This window comes from Dunckerocampus dactyliophorus, chromosome 18, assembly GCF_027744805.1.
Source record: "Dunckerocampus dactyliophorus isolate RoL2022-P2 chromosome 18, RoL_Ddac_1.1, whole genome shotgun sequence".
Taxonomy (NCBI): Eukaryota; Metazoa; Chordata; class Actinopteri; order Syngnathiformes; family Syngnathidae; genus Dunckerocampus; species Dunckerocampus dactyliophorus.
In genome coordinates this window covers 12,654,945-12,674,315 of record NC_072836.1, presented here as the reverse complement: position 1 = coordinate 12,674,315, position 19,371 = coordinate 12,654,945, and the positions used below count along the sequence as shown (strand labels likewise).

At 40.5% G+C, this 19,371-nt stretch overlaps 1 protein-coding gene across 4 annotated transcripts in view; it reads left to right on the top strand.

Moving 5' to 3' along the window:
* Window positions 1–19,371, top strand: part of pdxdc1 (pyridoxal-dependent decarboxylase domain containing 1) — a 53,406-nt gene that overhangs the window by 21,765 nt on the left and 12,270 nt on the right. For all 4 annotated transcript variants that reach the window (XM_054759080.1, XM_054759079.1, XM_054759078.1 and 1 more), the window contains 9 exons: window positions 3,850–3,934; window positions 4,255–4,303; window positions 7,581–7,682; window positions 9,705–9,830; window positions 10,285–10,335; window positions 14,016–14,073; window positions 17,552–17,622; window positions 17,843–17,948; window positions 18,518–18,692. In XM_054759080.1, coding sequence (XP_054615055.1) covers window positions 3,850–3,934; window positions 4,255–4,303; window positions 7,581–7,682; window positions 9,705–9,830; window positions 10,285–10,335; window positions 14,016–14,073; window positions 17,552–17,622; window positions 17,843–17,948; window positions 18,518–18,692 — 823 coding nt within the window. The remainder of the gene's footprint in view (window positions 1–3,849; window positions 3,935–4,254; window positions 4,304–7,580; window positions 7,683–9,704; window positions 9,831–10,284; window positions 10,336–14,015; window positions 14,074–17,551; window positions 17,623–17,842; window positions 17,949–18,517; window positions 18,693–19,371) is intronic.

The window sequence follows — 19,371 nt, the reverse complement described above, 5'->3', positions numbered from 1 at the left end:
TTGGAACTCTGCCATGCAGGCCGTTTTTGCCCAGTGTCTTTCTTATGATGGAGTCATGAACACTGACCTTAACCGAGGCAAGTTAGGCCAGCAGTTCTTTGGATTTTGTTGCGGGGTCTTTTGTGACCTCTTGGATGAGTCGTCGCTGCGTTCCTGGGGTAATGTTGGTAAGGTTGGCCGGCCACTCCTGGGAAGGTTCACCACTGTTCCATGTTTTCGCCATTTGTTGGTAATGGCACTCACTGTGGTTTGCCGGAGCCCCCAAAGCTTTAGAAATGGCTTTTATAACCTTTTCCCAACTGATAGATCTCAATTACTGTCACTTAAATTATGTTTTAACGGGGGGGCAATTACCTTTTCACAGAGGGCCATGTTTTTATTTCCCCTTATTAATAAAAAGTTTCATTTAAAAACTGCATTTTGTGTTCAGTTGTGTTGTCATTGACTAATATTTCAATTTGTTTGATTATATGAAACGTGTGTGAAGAAAAAGAAAAAAAGAAATCAGGAAGTGGGCAAACACTTTTTCACACCACTGAATATAAACTCTTTGAGCTTCTAGGTATGTACTGACCCTTTGTAAATGAGATCAAATGTAAAATAAATGAAAAATTTTGCAATTTATTATTCCGTCCTGGAAAAAAAAACATTCCAATAAATCATGATCCAATCAAATCAAATGAATGTGACATTCAAGCTTAAGATGTATGTATGAGGTGTATGTAAACTTATTTGAACCACTGCAGATTTTATCAGCTACCCCATTACAAAGATATGAAAAGGTCAGAAGTTTTGCTCAGTTTATGTGAACAGAGAGGGATGGAATATCTAAAATTCTGAAAAATCAAACATCGAATAATACATAAATTGATTTGTGTTTTGTTGAGTGATGTAAGAATCCGATTTCCTCCCAACAAGCAATAATCCAAACCCCCACAGACAGCATATGTTTCCATGAGACACGCAAACTAGTCCTGTCCTTGCTGCAGAAGCTTGGTGAGAACAAAACCGCTATTGGTGTGACAGATAACAGGCAATCGCCTTGACTCTAGAGTGCCATGCAAGATCACATCTGACGTGGTAAGGAGGATTCCGACAAGAGGAATCAGACCATAATTACAATGGAAGAGTTGTTAATGTTGGGACCATAGTCACTAAAAAAAATTGGAAACACTGTGTTGAGATCCTGCTGTGCCCACAAGGTATCTCCTGCACTAAAATGGCTAAAATGGGCCTGTCTACCTGAATGGCTTTGGAGAAAGTAATTGAGTTCTTGGGCATTCACTTGACTCAACATGTTTTAAGGAAGAGAAATGTAACATAAATATATATATCCAGAGCACCATCTCTTTTGTCAAAACAAGAGAGTTGGAAACGTTTTGATTTGGGACTATTCCTCTGAAGATGGGTTGTGGATGGTTCTTCTTGTGTGATATTGACCAACAACATACGGCCAAGGGAACAAAAGAGCAGCTCAAGAAAAAAAGCAATACAAAAATAGAGTTTCACTAATTAAAACGTTTTTGTCATACTGCTGCCATCTGCCAGTAAAGACCTATAAAATCCGAGTCCAATGAAGTTGTGATTATCAAATCGATAGATTTAAATACACCTCACGGTGATACTTGCACACGTCATCAGTGATAAACCGGATTCATAGGGTGTTTTGGGTCTTTAATCATCAGACACCCTTGCTCGGGCGACCCAACCGGGGTTGATCAGACCCCGGCTTTTGTCCAAGTAGCGCACCATGGATCCCCCCTATGGATCCACAGCCACCGGGAGGCTTTTTCTGTGGCCTCGAGGATGTTCTTGGTGGCTTTCTTTGACTGCAGTCCTCTAACTCCAAAGAGTTTGAACACTCGCTGTAGTGAGTGGCCTGCGAACCGATTTCACCTGGTTCACAGCGGGCTTTCCAGCCTTTTCTCCGGCACTCCGTAATGAGCTTAGAGTATTTGGCCCTCTTACGCTCATTGGCTTCGTCGACCCGGTCTTCCCCGGGGACTGTCAGCTCCAATAGCACCACTTGCTAAGTTGAGCGAGGTGGTAGCAATCTCTGCCGGAAACTTTAGCTGCCTTCTCAGGTCTACTTGGAGCTGCCAGTCACTAGCAGTGGTGAGAAGCCCTCCTACAGTGTTCCGCTGGTGGCTTATCCTCTGCCCTGCTCTGATGAATGTGATTGCCTACTTTGGGGTGACCTGGGACTTGATGTACTGTATTGCAGCGCAGATGGAATCCGCCAAGACTTTTAAAACTTGGTTGTAGCACCAGCAATACCGCCCCGCCCATAGAGCCTTTGGGCAACAGCTCAGGATGTGCTCCATGGTTCCCCTCCTCTGGCACAGCTTGCACTCTGGAGTGTCTGCCAGGTCCCAGGTGTGCAGATTAGCTGGACTTGGGAGGACGTCATACACTGATTGTATGAGAAACTTTGTCCGCAGAGGTTCAGCTCTCCAGAGCTCTGCCCAGGATAGTTTGCGCGGTTCCACATGCTCCCACCTTGTCCATGCCCCCTGCCTGGACATGCCGACCATCCTGCAGCAGCGTTGTTCCTTCACCTCTTCCCGAATCTCGTTTTGGACAAGTCTGCGCTTCTCATTGCCCCGAGCCCGGTCGTAGCGTGGCTTGGGAAAGCTGCCAAGGCCTGCCCTCCCCATTGCCACGGTTCCCACCAAGGTCTTGTGTCTCAGCCACACCTCTGCTCTGCCCACGGCTTCTTGTGCCTGCCACTTCCTTGATGACAGGTATGTTGTTTTGACTGGCAGTTAATGACACTGTCAGATCTATGCAGAAACTGCAAGATACAAGACGCGTGAGCAGCAGTTCCTGTTTATCTAGCCTTGAAATTTGGCATGAAAACCCACATTATTCTAAGAGTCGTAGAATAATATCTAGTAGAAAAAATGTGAATTTACTTACTGCCACCTTGGCAAACGTTTTCTGGGTTCCAGTCTGGATCGAGGAAAGATATTTGGGACAGCTGATGGTAAAAGCACCCTCTGGTAATACACATCCAAACTTTATCTGAGGTACAGTATCAAAACAACTGTCAGCGAAATGTGGCTAACATAACTCGGACGAATCTAATGCAGCGAATGATGGAGAGGCTTACTTCATCTGCTTGAGTTTTCGAGCAAAAGCCAGTCACACAACACGCGTGCATAATTTCCAAAAAATATGTAACAACAACAGAAAATCAACAAAAAATGCACCACAACAACATGAAAACAATGTATTCCTTACATACTTCTGAGAGGGAGTGTTCTCGAAGTGACGTCACTTCCTCCTCCTCCTCCTCCCATCTGACAGGATTGTTGTTCAGTGGCATAAGATGTGAAAAAAGGATAAATATGTCAACATTCGGGTACACATCTGACACAGGAAATATGCCTTTCAATGTTATTTCTAACTCCAAAAATACAATTAGCATGTGTTTTGGTGCCATGAGCACTTTAAGATACTGGAGTGATCTAGCTAGTTTATGGACCTTAATCCCATAGCAAATAGGTGGAGAGAGCTGAAACTTTGAGTTGCCAAGCGACAGCCTTGAAACCTTCAGGAGTGGAGTATCTTAAAGACGAGTGGACCAAAATCTCACCTGAGTTGTGACTATTTAGAACCTTGGTGGCCAACTACAAGAAACGTCTGACCTCTGTACTTGCCAACAAGGGTTTCTCCTCCAAGTACTAAGTTTTGCTTGTGGATCAAATTTCACTCAGTCAAATACAAATTAATTTTTAACATGTCTGAACATTTTGGGATAAGATCTCACGTTTAGGTGCTAGTGTGTGTTTTCAATTGTTTTAATATAATATTGCCTTGGCACTTTTTTGCTGCACATTTCTTCAGGTACCGCTGGGGCAGGTCATACTGATAAATTGGGGCGTCTCAGGGACCTGTGTGATCAATACAAAATGTGGCTCCATGTGGAGGGGTGAGTAATTTTATGTGATCTGATGGTCCCCTAAAGTGATCTTATATGTTACTTGTATTAAATTCATTGAAGTACATTTCTTGTATGGTGAGTGCAGATGAAAAACCTACAAATCTGATATGCAGCCGCCCAGAGTCAGTGCATAAGATTATTATTTAAAGAGTAAGATAATTTAATATCATGTAACCGGCTGTGTTGCACTGGCAGAAGTGATTATTGTAATTACAGCTCTTAAGTGCCTATAGTAAATTGATAGTCTCTATTACCATTACTGTGTAATGATACCTTGTTGTGTCATGTTCATTTGACTTCTTCTTCAGGGTCAACTTGGCTACGCTGGTGCTGGGTCAGGTCAATTCTGCTATAATGGTAAATCTGAAATGTTGCTTTACACAAAATATTATACATGTATTTACTCTCGTGAAGAAATTTGTGGCTGATTCAGATAACTGGGATTGTGCTGATAAAGGCATAATGAGAAAGGTTTCTGCCAGACAAATCGAATCAAGAAAGCACCTGCTAAAAATCCATTACAAAGCAGCAAACAGATATTTGAAGCTCCTGGTGCCTCTGAAGTCCCATTAACCTTAAGGTGTAGGATCTTCCAGAGGCTTGAAGTTATGCATAAACCCCTAACCAATACTCACAAGCAGAAACGGTTGCAGTGGGCTAACAAATACATGAAGATGTATTTTGAAACAATCTTGTTTACTGATGACGGCCGTGCAACCTTAGGTGGTTCGGATGGATGAAGTAGAGTATGGCCAGCATATCTCAACAAGGCTGTGGTATCAGCAAGGAGGTGGCTGAGTCATTCTGAATCATTGGGCGAGAGCTGGTAGGCCCATTATGGTCATTGAAGGTGTGAAAATGACCTCAGCAAAGTATGTAGAGTTTCTGACTTTCTTTCATGGTACAGAAGAACCGTACCTTCTGTAGTAAAATTATCTTCATGCATGACAATGCACCATCTCAAGATGCAAGGAATACCTACCTCTCTGTCTTTGGCTGTTATGGGCATAAAAGGAGAGGAACTCATTTGGCCCCCCTTTTTTCCCCTAACCTCAACCCAATTGAAAACATATGGCGCATTGTCAAGCAAAAAATCTATGAGGGTGGGAGGCAGATCGCAACAAAACAGCAGCTGTGGGAGGCTTTCTTGCAAAGCAATTCAAGCAGAAATGCTCCAAAAACTCACAAGTTCAATGTAAGAATTGTGACGGTTCTATCAAAGAAGGTATCTTGTGTTAACTAAAATGTTAGTGATTGAAGTAGCTTTTGCTTTCAGTAAATATGGCCTACTTGTGCTGCAAACTTAACAAATGACCATTTTCGGTTCTTAACAACCAGTCAAATCCTTTAAAACTGTTCTGAATAATAATGTGGAACAGTGCATATAAGTTTTTATTTTTGAAAAAAATACTGTTTTCATTGGTTCAATAACATTCAAATTCTACTCTAAAGGTTGATGGCTTGATAATTATGATGACTGTAATTTATTTTGACTTGTTAGCAAAATCAGAGAAAAACATCATTTGCATAATAATTTGGAACACAGTGTAGTTGCCAACAAAATAAACTAAATAGTTATACATGCTGTGCTAAAACAACTCCAGGTTAAATAAAATAAATAACTGAAAGAGACAATGTGACTTTTCTTCTAGGTTTTCTTCTGGGGTTTGAAGTGAGTTTTTTGGGGGGGTTTTATGAAAGCCATCAAAATAGTTGATGTTTAGCAATAAGTAAGCAAAGTTTATTTATACAGTATGTATACAACGATAGCAATAAGTAAGCAACGTGTATTGCATACATACAGTATATACTGTATGAGTTTTACTGTCATATGCACAGTAAAACAGGTAGTTACACAATGCAATGAAATTCTTGTCCCAAAAAAAGAAAAAACATTAATACCAATAACCGTTACCGTACCAAACAGTGATGGAGGCAGTAAGGACACTTTCGATAGTGCATCTATAGAAGCAACTGAGGATTGTGGTGGACATGCCAAATTTCCTCAGTCTTCTCAGGAAGTACAGTCTCCTTTGGGACTTCTTCATAATTTGTTGGGTGTTGTGAGACCAGGTGAGGTCCTCGCTGATGTATGTGCCAAGGAACCTGAAGGTTTTCACCCTCTCCACCTCAGTCTCATCAATCTACAGGGGTTTATGCGGCTCCTTTTCCCTTGTTCTTGGGTCAGTGATCATCTCTTTGGTCTTCTCTGTATTGAGATGGAGATTGTTATCACGAGACCAAGCTATGAGGTCCGCCTTGTTATGATGATGCACAAGAAAACCTGCAAACAGTTTACAGACAATCAGACTATGGAGATGATCCATCCGTGTGACATGGATTAGTGCAGGAGTGTCCAAAGTGCCGCCCGGGGGCCTTTTGCGGATCGTGTCTGCTTTTTTATTGCTTCGTGGCACATCTTAAAAATATTGATTAAATAAGTTGAAAGAATACGTTATTTTTATTAAAATCAAAATAAAAAGTTGTATTCTAATGAGAAAGAAAACAAGCAAAAATGCAAAAATCAGCAGTAATTATACAAGAATAAAGTTAAAATATTAAGACAAAAAAGTTGTAATCTAATGAGAAAAAGTCGCAATTTTATGACAATAAACTCATAATATTATGAGAAACAAACAAAACAAAGTAAAGTTGTAATGTTTTGAAATATTAAGTTGGGGAGAAATTTCTAATATTACAGGAAAGTCCAAATATTATGGAAATAAAGTCATAAAATTAAGAAAAGAAAATTTACAGAGTACTTAAGATGAAAGTTGCAGAAGAAACAGCAAAAATGGAGAAAAAAAGAGCAAAGATAGATGTGCATACTAACAATAATTTCTTAGCATACATGTGTTGCTTTAGAAAATATCAGAGTGGCCCTTGCATCCTTTTATATTTTAGTATGTGGCCCTCGGTGGAAAAAGTTTGGACACCCCAGCATTAGTGGAACCATGTCTTGTGGTCCATGAAGCAGAGAATGATTTGACTAAACTGAGCCGCAGGGCAGTATTGCAACAAGATAATGACCCCAAACACACCTCAAGATGACCACTGCCTTGCTAAAGAAGCTGAGGGTAAAGGTGATGGACTGGCCAAGCATGTCTCCAGGCCTAAAACCTATTGAGAATCTAGGGGTCAACCTCAAACAGAAGGTGGAAGAGTGCAAGGTCTCTAACGTGCACGAGCTCCATGATATCATCATGGAGGCCTGGAAGAGGATTCCAGAGGCAACCTATGAAGCTCTAGTGTGCTCCGTGCCCAAGAGAGTTAAGACAGTGTTGGAAAATAATGTTATCTACACTAAATATTCACACTTTGAGCACAAGTTGGACTTTTTCCTGAGGGTTGTACTCTTGTTGCCAGCAGTTTAGACATTAAAGGCTGTATAGCTATCAAAAGCTGTACACTGCCCACTTTAAATTGATCAAAGTGTCATTTCTTTAGTGTTGTCCCATGAAAAGATAGAATAAAATATTAATAGAAATGTGGGGGGTGGGGGGGTGGGGGGTACTTTTGTGGCATACTGTTACATATAGATAGGGATAGTTCTTATTTGTTGATAATGAGGTAATACAACGTGTTAGTGAAACACATACTCATGATTTGCTATGATTGTCTCTTTCTCCTCTAGGTAGCAACCAAAAGTGACAGTATGACACTGACGCCAGGTTTGTGGCTTGGACTGCCCGCTGTAACTGCCGTTACTCTCTATAGACATGAAGACCCAGCGCTGGTAGGCTGCTACGATGACTGTACACTGCTTTGCCAAACCCAACCGTGGTTATCGTTTACATATTATTCAATGCCGGTGCTAATCACCGGTACGTACGTACCGATGCTTAAAAAGTGTCCGAAACAGGACTTTCAAGAAAGAAACCATACAAATTGAACTGAATTTTGATACTGAATTTTGTGAAAGTTGAACACATCCATCCATCTATTTTCTATACCGCTTCATCCTCATTAGTGTCGCAAGGGCATGCTGACTTCTGGCAACAGGCGGGGTATACCCTGGACTGGTCGCCAGCCAATCGCAGGGCACATATAGACAAACAACCATTCACACTCACATTCATACCTATGGACAATTTAGAGTCGCCAATTAACCTCACCTGCATGTTTTTGGGAATGTGGGAGGAAGCCGGAGTACCCGGAGAAAACCCACGCGCAAACTCCACACAGAAATGCCCAAGGGAGAATCAAACCCAAGTCTTCCCGATCTCCAGGCTGTTCCTGTGTTGGCCAACATGCCACTAGACCACCGTGCGGCCAGGTTGAACACAATAGTAAATCAAATACTTGAAGAATATAAATAAAATAATAGGTATTGAATACATTCACCCATATGAAATAAAATTCATAACAAATTGTCATAATTATCACAGCAAAACCAGCATCAATGCTGATAAAGGGAATGGGAAAAAAAGAATTGTAATATTCACACCACTTTATTTTTCAGTTTGGGCACCCGTCACAATTTCCATCATTCATTCATTTATAAATCGTTGGGTGTTTCTAACTACAATTTAATTTTACTATTATGAAATAAGTGACACAGTAATATTTCAGGAGTGAAATAAGGTTTATTGGATTAACAGATGTGCAGTATGCATCGAATCAAATTTAAAAATGTGGCCACCACAACAGAAAAAATTATATTTCTGCAAAAATAACAGCTTCTAGAAGCTTCCGCCTCTTAATTGTTGAACAATGCACAGTGACACTATCTGCAGCAAGTTGATGTTGTTGGGGCCTTTGCCTCTGATATTTTTCCTGGAGAGTTTGTGGTCTTCTATTTTCCTCATCATGTTTCTCACAGTGGAAAGTGATAACTGAAATCTCTGAGATAGCTTTCTGTGGCCTTCCCGTAGACCATGATGTTGAACTATCTTTATTTTCGGGTCATTTAACAGCTATTTTGAGGACCCCATGTTGCCCATCTACACAGGAAATTCAAATAGAAAAACAACTTGCAACTGCCAAATACCTTTGATTAGATGATTGAATGCACCTGATGGTGCATTCAAGGCTTAATGAACTCACCAAACCAAATGTTAGGTCACTGCTAGGTCGATAGAGGTATTCAAATGAAATAAATGACGGGGGTGCCCAAATTTCTGCACTTGTCTTCATTTTGTTTTGATGCATTTTACACATCTTGTTAATCCAATAAACCTCATTTCACTCCTAAAATATTACTGTGTCCATCAGTTATGTGATATATCAAAATGTAATAGTAGCTCCAAACAGCCAATGATTTATTAATGAAAATGATGGAAATTGCCAGCGGTGCCCAAACATACATACGACTGTACATTTGGCACAATATGAACTGGAATTTTGAACATAGCACAAATGCAAGCGTCGTGTATTAATGAGCAAAGTTAAGTTAACCTTCAAGTACTTTCTGCAAGTGGCTGAGTCTGCGCTTTAAGGTGAAGTACAACCCAACTTTCCAGCGCCTGAGCATTTTTGGCTAAATGCTCACTGTTGTTTCTGCAGGGGAAAAACAAACGTAATGCATAAAACTGTCATGACAGTTGACCGACTGTGTACCTCATTTTTGCTTAATTTCATTCTCATGAAATGAGGCACCAATAGCTACTTAATTTTGCAGCCTGTTTACTGCCATTCACACTAGCATCAGTATGGTACAGAGTTTTGGTACCCATGCCTACCAAAGACAAGATGAGATATTTGTTGCTCTAGTATGTGTCTATGTATAGATGACTCACTGTTTGTTGCTCTGTCTTAGTCTCTGGCTGCAGGTTTGACCTCCAGCCAGCCTGTGGAGAAGATGCGAGCATTACCTCTCTGGCTGTCTCTGCAGTATCTTGGTTACACTGGAATAGTCCAGAAGATAAGACACGCCACTGATCTGGTGAGCAGAAAGATAGTGTGTGACAAAATCAGTGTATTAAGCACAACACACTGTCCGAACAATCTTGAAAAAAGTTTTTGCTGTATAATTAGTAGGGCTGTCAAATTATTACAAATTTGAATCAGTTCAATCACAGTTTTTAAATTAATTAATCATGATTAATCACCATTAGCAACTATGTCTGAAATATGCCCATTTTTTCCTGTCTCTATTTAACAGAAAGATAAGTGACAGGACAGGATTATATATAAGGATTATATATATTTGTATGTCTTAACAGCTCCAAATGAACTGAATATGTCAATCAAGCTAAAAAATACCACACAAGTCTAAAAATTTGTTTGTCTAAGAGTGGTCTCTTCTATAGTAGCAGAACATTTGAATCACACTTTAAATCGTGATTTTTTTTACTTGGCTTTGTTGAGAAAATGCCATATTTGTGTCTCACCACCAGAGCCACCAATTGCTGCTGAAGCTCAACTCTGTGACTTCCATCAAAACATCGGTAGGTTCTTTCTCATTTTAATAACAAGATACGATGACAATATATTATGACCATAAAAAGTTGGATGGCCGTTAATGAAGACCATCCGAATGTTGAGAATCAAGGAATTAAATTTCTCTAGAGATATCGTGCACAGCGAAGGTGAAGGACATAGTCATCCATCACCAGCCATCTCTTGGTGGTGGTGGTGGTATACACAAGAACTGAAGAGAATGGAGAAGGCGAAGGACATAGTTTTTACCCATCTCTTGGTGGTGGTATACAGGAGAACTTGAAAGAATGGATTGTGGCATTTTCGTGACAGGCTTTTCAATATGACACATTGCCCAAATTTGCAGAGATCTTTACAAGGATATTCTATGTAGAGTATATTTTTAAATTGTTAGTTGTAGATGAAATGGAAATTCCATGGTTGTAATTGTATTGAACACCAAACTACTCACACAGCAACTGAACACTCAACAGGTGTACCTCAGTAATATACAAACATGTATACATGCAAACACCAGTGCGAGTTTAAAATGAAATAAAACCAACATTTTTAAATTTTCTCATAATGCATTTTGCCTGAGCAAACACTTCATTGGAGGACAAGCGGCATAGAAAATGGATGGATGGGATGCTGCCTCTGTCCACCAGAGGGAGCCAGAGGAGCCCAGAGGGAGGCAGACATCATTGCAATGAATGAAAATGTTCCAATGAATGCCTTGCTTAGACACAAAGCATTGAGGGCTTTAAAAGAGTTTTTTCCTTTTAAATTCATATTGGTGCATGTTTGTATATTTGCAGTGCATCTGTGTTGAAAGACGAGCACAGTTTACCAGATTTTACAACCATTGCCCTGTGGCTGTGCTTGACATTTCACTGGTTTTCAAATTAGGATAGGATAAGAGCGCGCTCTAAAAAACGTTCAAACATTCTTCCTAATTGCAACATAAAGTGGTGGTGATATTTTTTGTACCCATTAAATTACATTGCATCAACTCACACCACTTTTGACAAAAATACTGATTCATGACTTTTGGACAGAAATTGGCCCAACCATGGTTTGGTAACTAACAACTAATAAATGCTTTATTATACCTCAGATCTGTCTCTGTCATTGATGCATTTATCATGTAAATAGAAGGGAAGATTTCAAACAGTTCGATGCAGTGATGCACAATGGTATCACAATTTCGTGGGAAAGCAACAGTTTATCTCATGCTCACAGTAGCTTGGTAAAAAGGATCATTTTCAGATTTCTCATGGTTCTGTACTGTGCATTCACCATGAAGATGCACAGTGTTGGTAACATGTGTACCTTGCCGCAGTTGTAATAGTGAGTATGGGTTGCCTTGGTTGCAGGGAGTGGTGTGGCCGATCCCGCCCATCTCTGGGGCATCTCTACGAGACGTTCTGGGCTCTCTCATGCTCTCTATTGTAGGTGGGACCTGCCTGTCTTCACCTTTCTCTTTGCCGTTTGCCCCTTTTCTCGCCCTTTTCAATCTCTTTCATTTCTTAACCATTTTCCCTCACCCACATCAGCTCAGCTGTGTTTGGGTTTTCATTGGCTGATGGACTGTTCACTTCCTCCTACTTGTTTTTAGGGTGTGGTCAACACAGGCATGTTCTAAGAGGTACTTCAGGGAATGCCTCTCTGCACTCATGTTTTGTTGCCTTTGGAAGAAATTCAAGGATCATGAATAATTGAGGAATGTGCCATATGCTGTCACATCTCATTACTTCCTCAATTGAAAATCTGTTGCATGTCAGCACAATTAGGCTACTTGTGTCGATAGTTAGTCCTGTAGAACAGTTGTCCTCAACCATCTTTGGCATGTGGAAGGAGCGACAGATCTCATAGTAATTGAACGTTATTGTCATTTACTAATGTATAACACAAGGAAGAGCACAATAGCAAATTGAAACACCGTGCAAGACCGTTTTTACCATCCATTGTTTTGTTTTGGTGACACTCAGCACTGAAAAGCCAGTCTTACACTAGTAATTGGACGGAGATAGCAACAATGTAGTGTTTACCACTGTGCAAGGTTATGTAGTTCCTTTCAACTTTAATCCAAAATGATATAACAAAACAAACAACCTCTCTCCGCACACAACAAACACACAAGTTGTTTGGCACATTAGTGTGGAAGCTATGAAACTATTATCTCTGGCTTGAGAAGTTTTTTTTTTTTTTCAGCAGCCCCAGGGAGAAAGTTTGTTAACATTGTTTGTGTCACGATTGGTAGGCACGAGTAGATGCTGTTGAGTGCTTGACCCCCAGTGTGCAGAGACAGGGCGAAGGAGTGCAAAAATAATAGTGTAAAACAGGAACAAACAAAAGGCGACAGAGAAAAGGCTCTGACAAAAAGTGCAGGTAGTCCAGGTAAGTAAATCGTTCAAGTGACAGCGCTGACTAGAAGACGAGGAGCATGGGTAACACAGACAATGGCAATGAACCAGCGCCACATATACGACGGCACTGGCCTTTTAACCGCCGCTAATGAGAATTGGCCGCAGCTGTCCGGCCGCCAGGCGTGAAGCGGCTGTCTCCGCCACCACGCAGGAAGTACAGCTCGCCAAAATAAAGGCGCAGGAGAGGAAGCACTCGCTCCTGTCCTGCGAAACATAAAAGTTTATCTCTTGAAGTACACACTGGTCAACAGTGTGAAATGAATGGCTTTTATATTATACATTTTTTTAAAGCATATTATTGCCTACGTTTACATTTAATGCAATTTAGTTATTTGCAGTAATAATGAAATTTTTAAAAAGGTGCATGTCTATTGACAGATCCATGCTGTCAAAGATGTCAAACCCTAAATTCTTTAAAACTTATTCCATTGCAGCATACACCATCACTGCATGAATGAGTCACAGAGGCTACATTGTAAAAAGCTTTGGCTTATCCTGAAACTACAACGTGCTGTACCTCCAAGAATACCTCCAAGAAATACATGTTTCAATATTTAAGAGTGTTGGTATAAGTTATCCTAATTTTGCCCAGAGCCATGTTATCCAATAAGCAACATCTGATCCAGTTTTCAGCACTTGACATGCAGCCAATGTTGATTTCTCCATACAAGCATTTTACAATGTCTTAATTTCACTTGACTTTTTACTTTCCTTTTCTTTGACACATTGCCATGACAAGAGTCTGCTTGGAAGAGATGTCAGAGATTCAATCCCCTGAGAATAAAATGACCTGGATGAATGAGAACATTCACAGGCATAATGAAGGGAAAAAAGTTAACTAAAAAGAAGAAATGTCACATCCTTCTTCTGCGTAGCACTTGATTATACCTCTCTTTTCTACAGTTTTAATAATTTATGGGAGTGCATCATAACCTGTCGTTTCTTTCCAACTACAGTTGCTGCATTTTTAGGCTACTACCTACCATTGAGCACAGTAGCACTTTGGAAACCACTTCCATATTAAACATATTTGAATTCAAAGAAATGCCGTACAACTATATGGTTTTAGTGTTTCAAGAAAAACATCTCCATGATTACATCACATCACTTTAACTGATATTTTGGTGCATGCCATACTTTTCTCAGCATTGAAATGGGACCATAATGACCATTAAATTTCTGATACCTATCTGTGTGTTTGTGCATCTCTCAGCATTGAAATGGTATCATAATGACCATCAAATCTCTGATAAATATCTGTATGTATACATCTTTAACAGGTGGAGGATGAACTCAACTCTTCCGTGGTGCTGCTCAAATTTTCAGAAATGAGTGCAGGTAAGGGTGTCGATGATCATACTACAGTGGTGTGAAAAGGTGTTTGCTCCCTTCCTGATTTGTGATTTTTTTGCTTGTTTGTCACACTTGCATGTTTCAGATCATCAAACAAATTAAATTAGTCAATGACAACACAACTGAACACAAAATGCAGTTTTGAAATTAAACATTTTATTATTAAGGGGAAACAAATCCAAACCTACATGGCCCTGTGTGAAAAAAGCTATTGAACCCCCCACCCAGTTAAAACATAACTGAGATCAATTGAGATCTATCAGCTTGGAAAACGATATAAAGACATTTCTGAAGCTTTGGGACTCCAGCGAACCACAGTGACAGCCATTATTCAAAAATGGCAAAAACATGGAACAGTAGTGGACCTTCCCAGGAGTGGCTGGCCAACTAAAATTACCCAAAGAGCACAGCGACGACTCATTCAAGAGGTCACAAAAGAACCCACAACATCATCCAAAGAACTGCAGGCCTCACGTGCCTCAATTAAGGTCAGTGTTCATGACTCTACCATAAGAAAGACACTGGGCAAAAATGCCCTGGCCTGCATGGCAGAGTTCCAAGACAAAAACCACTGCTGAACAAAAAGAACATTAAGGCTCGTCTCAATTTTGCTAGAAAACATCTTGATGATCCCCAGACCTTTGGGAAAATACTGATACTGGTCTGACAAGACAAAAGTTGAACTTTTGTCCCATTACATCTGGCGTGAAAGTAACACCGCATTTTAGAAAAAGAACATCATACCAACAGTAAAATATGGTGGTGGTAGTGTTTATTATCTGGGGCTTTTGTGCTGCTTCAGGACCTGGAAGACTTGCTGTGATAAATGGAACCATGAATTCTGCTGTCTACCAAAAAATCCAGAAAGAGGATGTCCGGCCATCTGTTCGTGACCTCGAGCCGAAACCAACTTGGGTTCTGCAGCAGGACAATGATCCAAAACAGCAACAGCAAGTGCACCTCTGAACTCCTGAAGAAAAACAAAATAGAAAAACAAAATGAAGACTTTGGAGTGTCCTAGTCAAAGTCCTGACCTGAATAAAATTGTGATGCTATGGCATGACCTTAAAAAGGCAGTTCATGCTTGAAAACCCTCCAGTGTGCAAAGATGAGTGGGCCAAAATTCCTCCACAGCGCTGTGAGACTCATTGCCAGTTGATTGCAGTTGTTGCTGCTAAGGGTGGCCCAACCAGTTATTAGGTTCGGGGGTAATCACTTTTTCACACAGGGCCATGTACGTTTGGATTTTTTTTCTCCCTTAATAATAAAAAGTTTCATTTAAAAACTGCATTTTGTGTTCAGTTGTGTTGTCATTGACTGATATTTATATTTGTTTGATGACCTGAAACATTTAAGTGTGACAAACATGCAAAAAAATAAGAAATCAGCAAGGGGGCAAACACTTGTTCACACCACTGTATAATCTGCCTTGCCAAAAAAAAGATCACACACTCTAAGCATTTGCTGGGACTGGGACTGGGACTGAAAACTTGTCTCTTGAAATGGTTGTTCAACAAATGAAAAGCTACTCACTGCATCAAGTTACTCTTTGAAACACCACGCCCACGCAGTATTTATCCAATGGGAAGCTCATACCTTCTGTATTTGCTTCGTTAAATCCAAAATCCCGGTGGTGACCTCATTTTGTCCCCAAACGTGATTAGGCCAGCACCTCTGAAGTCCAGCATGCTTGGGTAGTGCTTCTGATCCGTTCTCAAGTTGGGCACATTTTCCCTCCTTTTTTTGCACGATCGGAGCCGGTAGGTCAGGGCATGATTGCATGCTCATACATATGTGCAAAGTAGCCGAAATAGTCATAGAATGACTGTATTGCAATCGCTCCTCGCAAATTCATAATGATAAGAGACACATTTCATAATACCGCGACACACTCGCTCACCCGCAACTACATTTACTACTTTTAGTTAATGCAATACGCTCCTCTTGCAAGTAATTCATGACAGCCACCACCTTTCACAGCAAACAACAACTCAAAATACAGTGATATAATTGTATTGTATGTACTTTATTTATCCCACAGCGGGGAAATTTACTTGTTACAGCAGCAAGCAAGCAAGACAAGTAAAGAGAACAGTAAAGTAAAGTAAAGCATCGTGACTACAACATGGTTCAGGTGGTGCAGGTGTTGTAGAGCCTGACAGCGGTCGGTATGAAGGACCTGCGGAACCTCTCATTCTTACACCGTGGGTGTAACAGTTGCCCCTGTTTATATATTATAACCGTATAGTAGTGATGGGACAAGCAAACTATCCGAAGCACGAATGTTCAGTGTAAACGCAGGCAGAGGCCAGGAGAGGAAGGAGGAATCTAGCCCAAGTCCAGCATGTTACGAATGGCCTAGTGTGAGTACGCCCTAACACGACTTGGCCAGAAATGTAAGTGTAATATTTTTTAGGACCCAGGATCAAGGTCATCCATCCATTCATTTTCTATGCCGCTTATCCTCATTAGTGTCGTGGGGGTATGTTGGAGCCTATCCGAGCTGACTTTGGGCGAGAGGCAGGGTACACCCTGGACTGGTAGGACCAAGATCAGTCAGGTGAAATGCTAAGGTCACTTGACTGTCAACATGATACACCAGCAGTTTGTGGTAAAGGTTATTGTGGCTTTGTTTGGGGTGGTGGCACTGTATATGTATACATTGTTTGTGTTTTTAGAGTGATTTGTTTTAAGCACAGACATTAGTCAAAAACCGAAATGTACAAAAACCGAAGCAATTTTTCCCAAAATGAAATAATGTAAATCCAATTAATTGTTCCAAACACTGAAAAATATGAACAAAAAAGGCATTTTACAGAGAATATAGTTTAACTTAGAGAAAACAATTAGAAAGAAATGGTTAATTAAATGGATCAATGAACATCACTTTTACCATGGAAGAGGAAGGAGGAAAGAGGAGAAAACAACATTGTCTCTCGCAGAATGTTTTTCATTGATCCAGACCACCAGCAACTTCTCAAATTTGTTTGGAATCTTTTTTTGTTAACACCTTTACCCCTTTTGCCAGATTAGCTTTCTTGATTATTTTCTTTCTTTGCCAGAATGGAGCGTATTGTTGATGCAGACTTATCATACATCCAGATCGACCAAGTGATACTTTTTAGGGTTTTTTCAAATTCAATTGTGTTTCTCACCTTCTTTATCAAAGTGCTGGCACTCGCAACTTTCTCCCCATGTCAGGTTATTCAATGGTCATAGTCACTTCAAATAAGTACGGTGACCGAATCACCAACCTTCGAGATGCTTTGTTTGGGCGCTAAATTCCTCAAAATGATGACGAAGCTGGCAGACTGATTACTTTTGTTACGTGCAATGGTAATATTTTGAAAACCGATGCACAAAAACTCTAAATTTTGTTGTATGAAAAGTAGGGCGTAAGAAAAGGTGTGACTGTACTATGATACTGTTTATAATTTGGATTTCCTCTTGTCTTATTTTTCAGCATCCAGTGGTGGGTCAGCGGAGGCTTACTGTGCTGGGGAGAAGGAATTACTTGATGCCTTCAATAGATGGGTAAATAATTTGCAGTAATACATTTTTGTGAAATTACTGGCTAAATGACGTGTCGTGAATATTTTGGATGTCTTATTATTTTGGCATTTTCTTTACTGTACTGCAAACACAATAGCTTGAAACCCTTTTAGTACTTCATCCTTAAATGTCTAACGCATCTTTTGCTGACTTGTTTCACCTATTACGATCTAATACTTGCATGTGTGTTTCCTGGCTCTAGCTTGGTGAGCAGCTCGCCCAGATGGTTCCCACCAGTGGAGTCGATGTTGTGGAACTTGAGGACGAGGGCACCTGTGTTCGTTTCAGCCCCCTCCTGACGGCTGCAGGTAACAGACAAACTCAAATGCACAACACCAGATACAATTTTTGCCCAGGGCTGCCATTGTCTTTGGGGCACAGGGAAGGCTAAGAAAAAAAAATCCCAAATAAAGGTCAACGCTCATTTCCTATCATGGTAGATGGGCACCCTCTACAGGCGGGATACTCGTGCCCTCATGCTGCTCAGATGTGATGAAACCAATCGTCCACCTGGTTAATTACAAAGTTGAAAAAAGGGAAATTACAGGAGTGGGGGAAGGGCATAGCATCTTTCCACCCAGGGCGTCAATCAAGCCAGAACCGCCACTGGTAAACACATCTCATTCACCATAAGTTGGTAATAATTTATAAATCGTATTATTAAAAATGTACAAGTATTTATAATGTATTTTTCACCATTCATTGGTGGTCTCGGATATAACCCCTGCGACGAGGGGATCTATTGTACACTATTTTTTATACCTATGTTACATTGTTTTTAAAATTGAGTTTTATTCATTCACGTGTACCTCTTTTATTTGTGAATCTAAAATGAATGTGCTGATGATGTCCTTTTATAATTTGTGCTCTGGAAAAGCTTTAGGGACTCAAGAAAAGGATGTTGAAGATCTGGTAGAGAAGCTGTCGGAGCTGGTGCCTATGATGACCTCCACAATGTGCTTCAGACAAGACTTTAAAGAGGAGACCAACCGGCACTCACCCTACCTCAGATACATAGAGGAAGTTAGCTGGCCTGGCCTAGGAGCTATCCGGTAGGTATTAATGCTGCTGCTGCAGGGGTGTCCAGACTGATAAAACTGATAAAAAGCATGTTTGCTTTGCAGTTCATTTACGATTTGAAGATGATGATACATGATAATTCAGAAGCTAGAATAGGATCAATAAAACAGAACAGTAATGGATTACTAACCTAACCAAACCTTGGTTAGCGTCATTGAGTACGTGGGTTTACATTTACGTTTATATGCATGTAAACATACTCAATGGCAACGTTTGCATGCAGTCAAATAACCCTATCATAACCAGAATATTAGCAACAACCCGGTTGCGCACGGCCATGTAAACACCAGCAACCCTTTTGAAAAGGCTTGTAAAAACCCGAATATTACCCCTGGGTTACTCCTTTTCTAACTCGAAAATTGGGTCATGTATACGCCTATCAGGATATCCCGATCAAAAGGAACAGTAATTTGTGTTCTGCGCATGTTCTATTAGAAAGGAATCTTGTGTCTTTGGCAGGAACTACTTTTAAACATGACGACACGCAAAACCCCACACTTTTGGAGCGAGGGGGAAACAAGCCACCTCGTTAGTGTGGTGAAAGACAGGAACATTATGTGTTTTATTGGCGGTAGAAAGTACCGCAATAGCGAAATCTATCAGAAGGTGGGAAAGCAGTTACGCAAAGCAGGGTTCGTAAGAACGCATCTT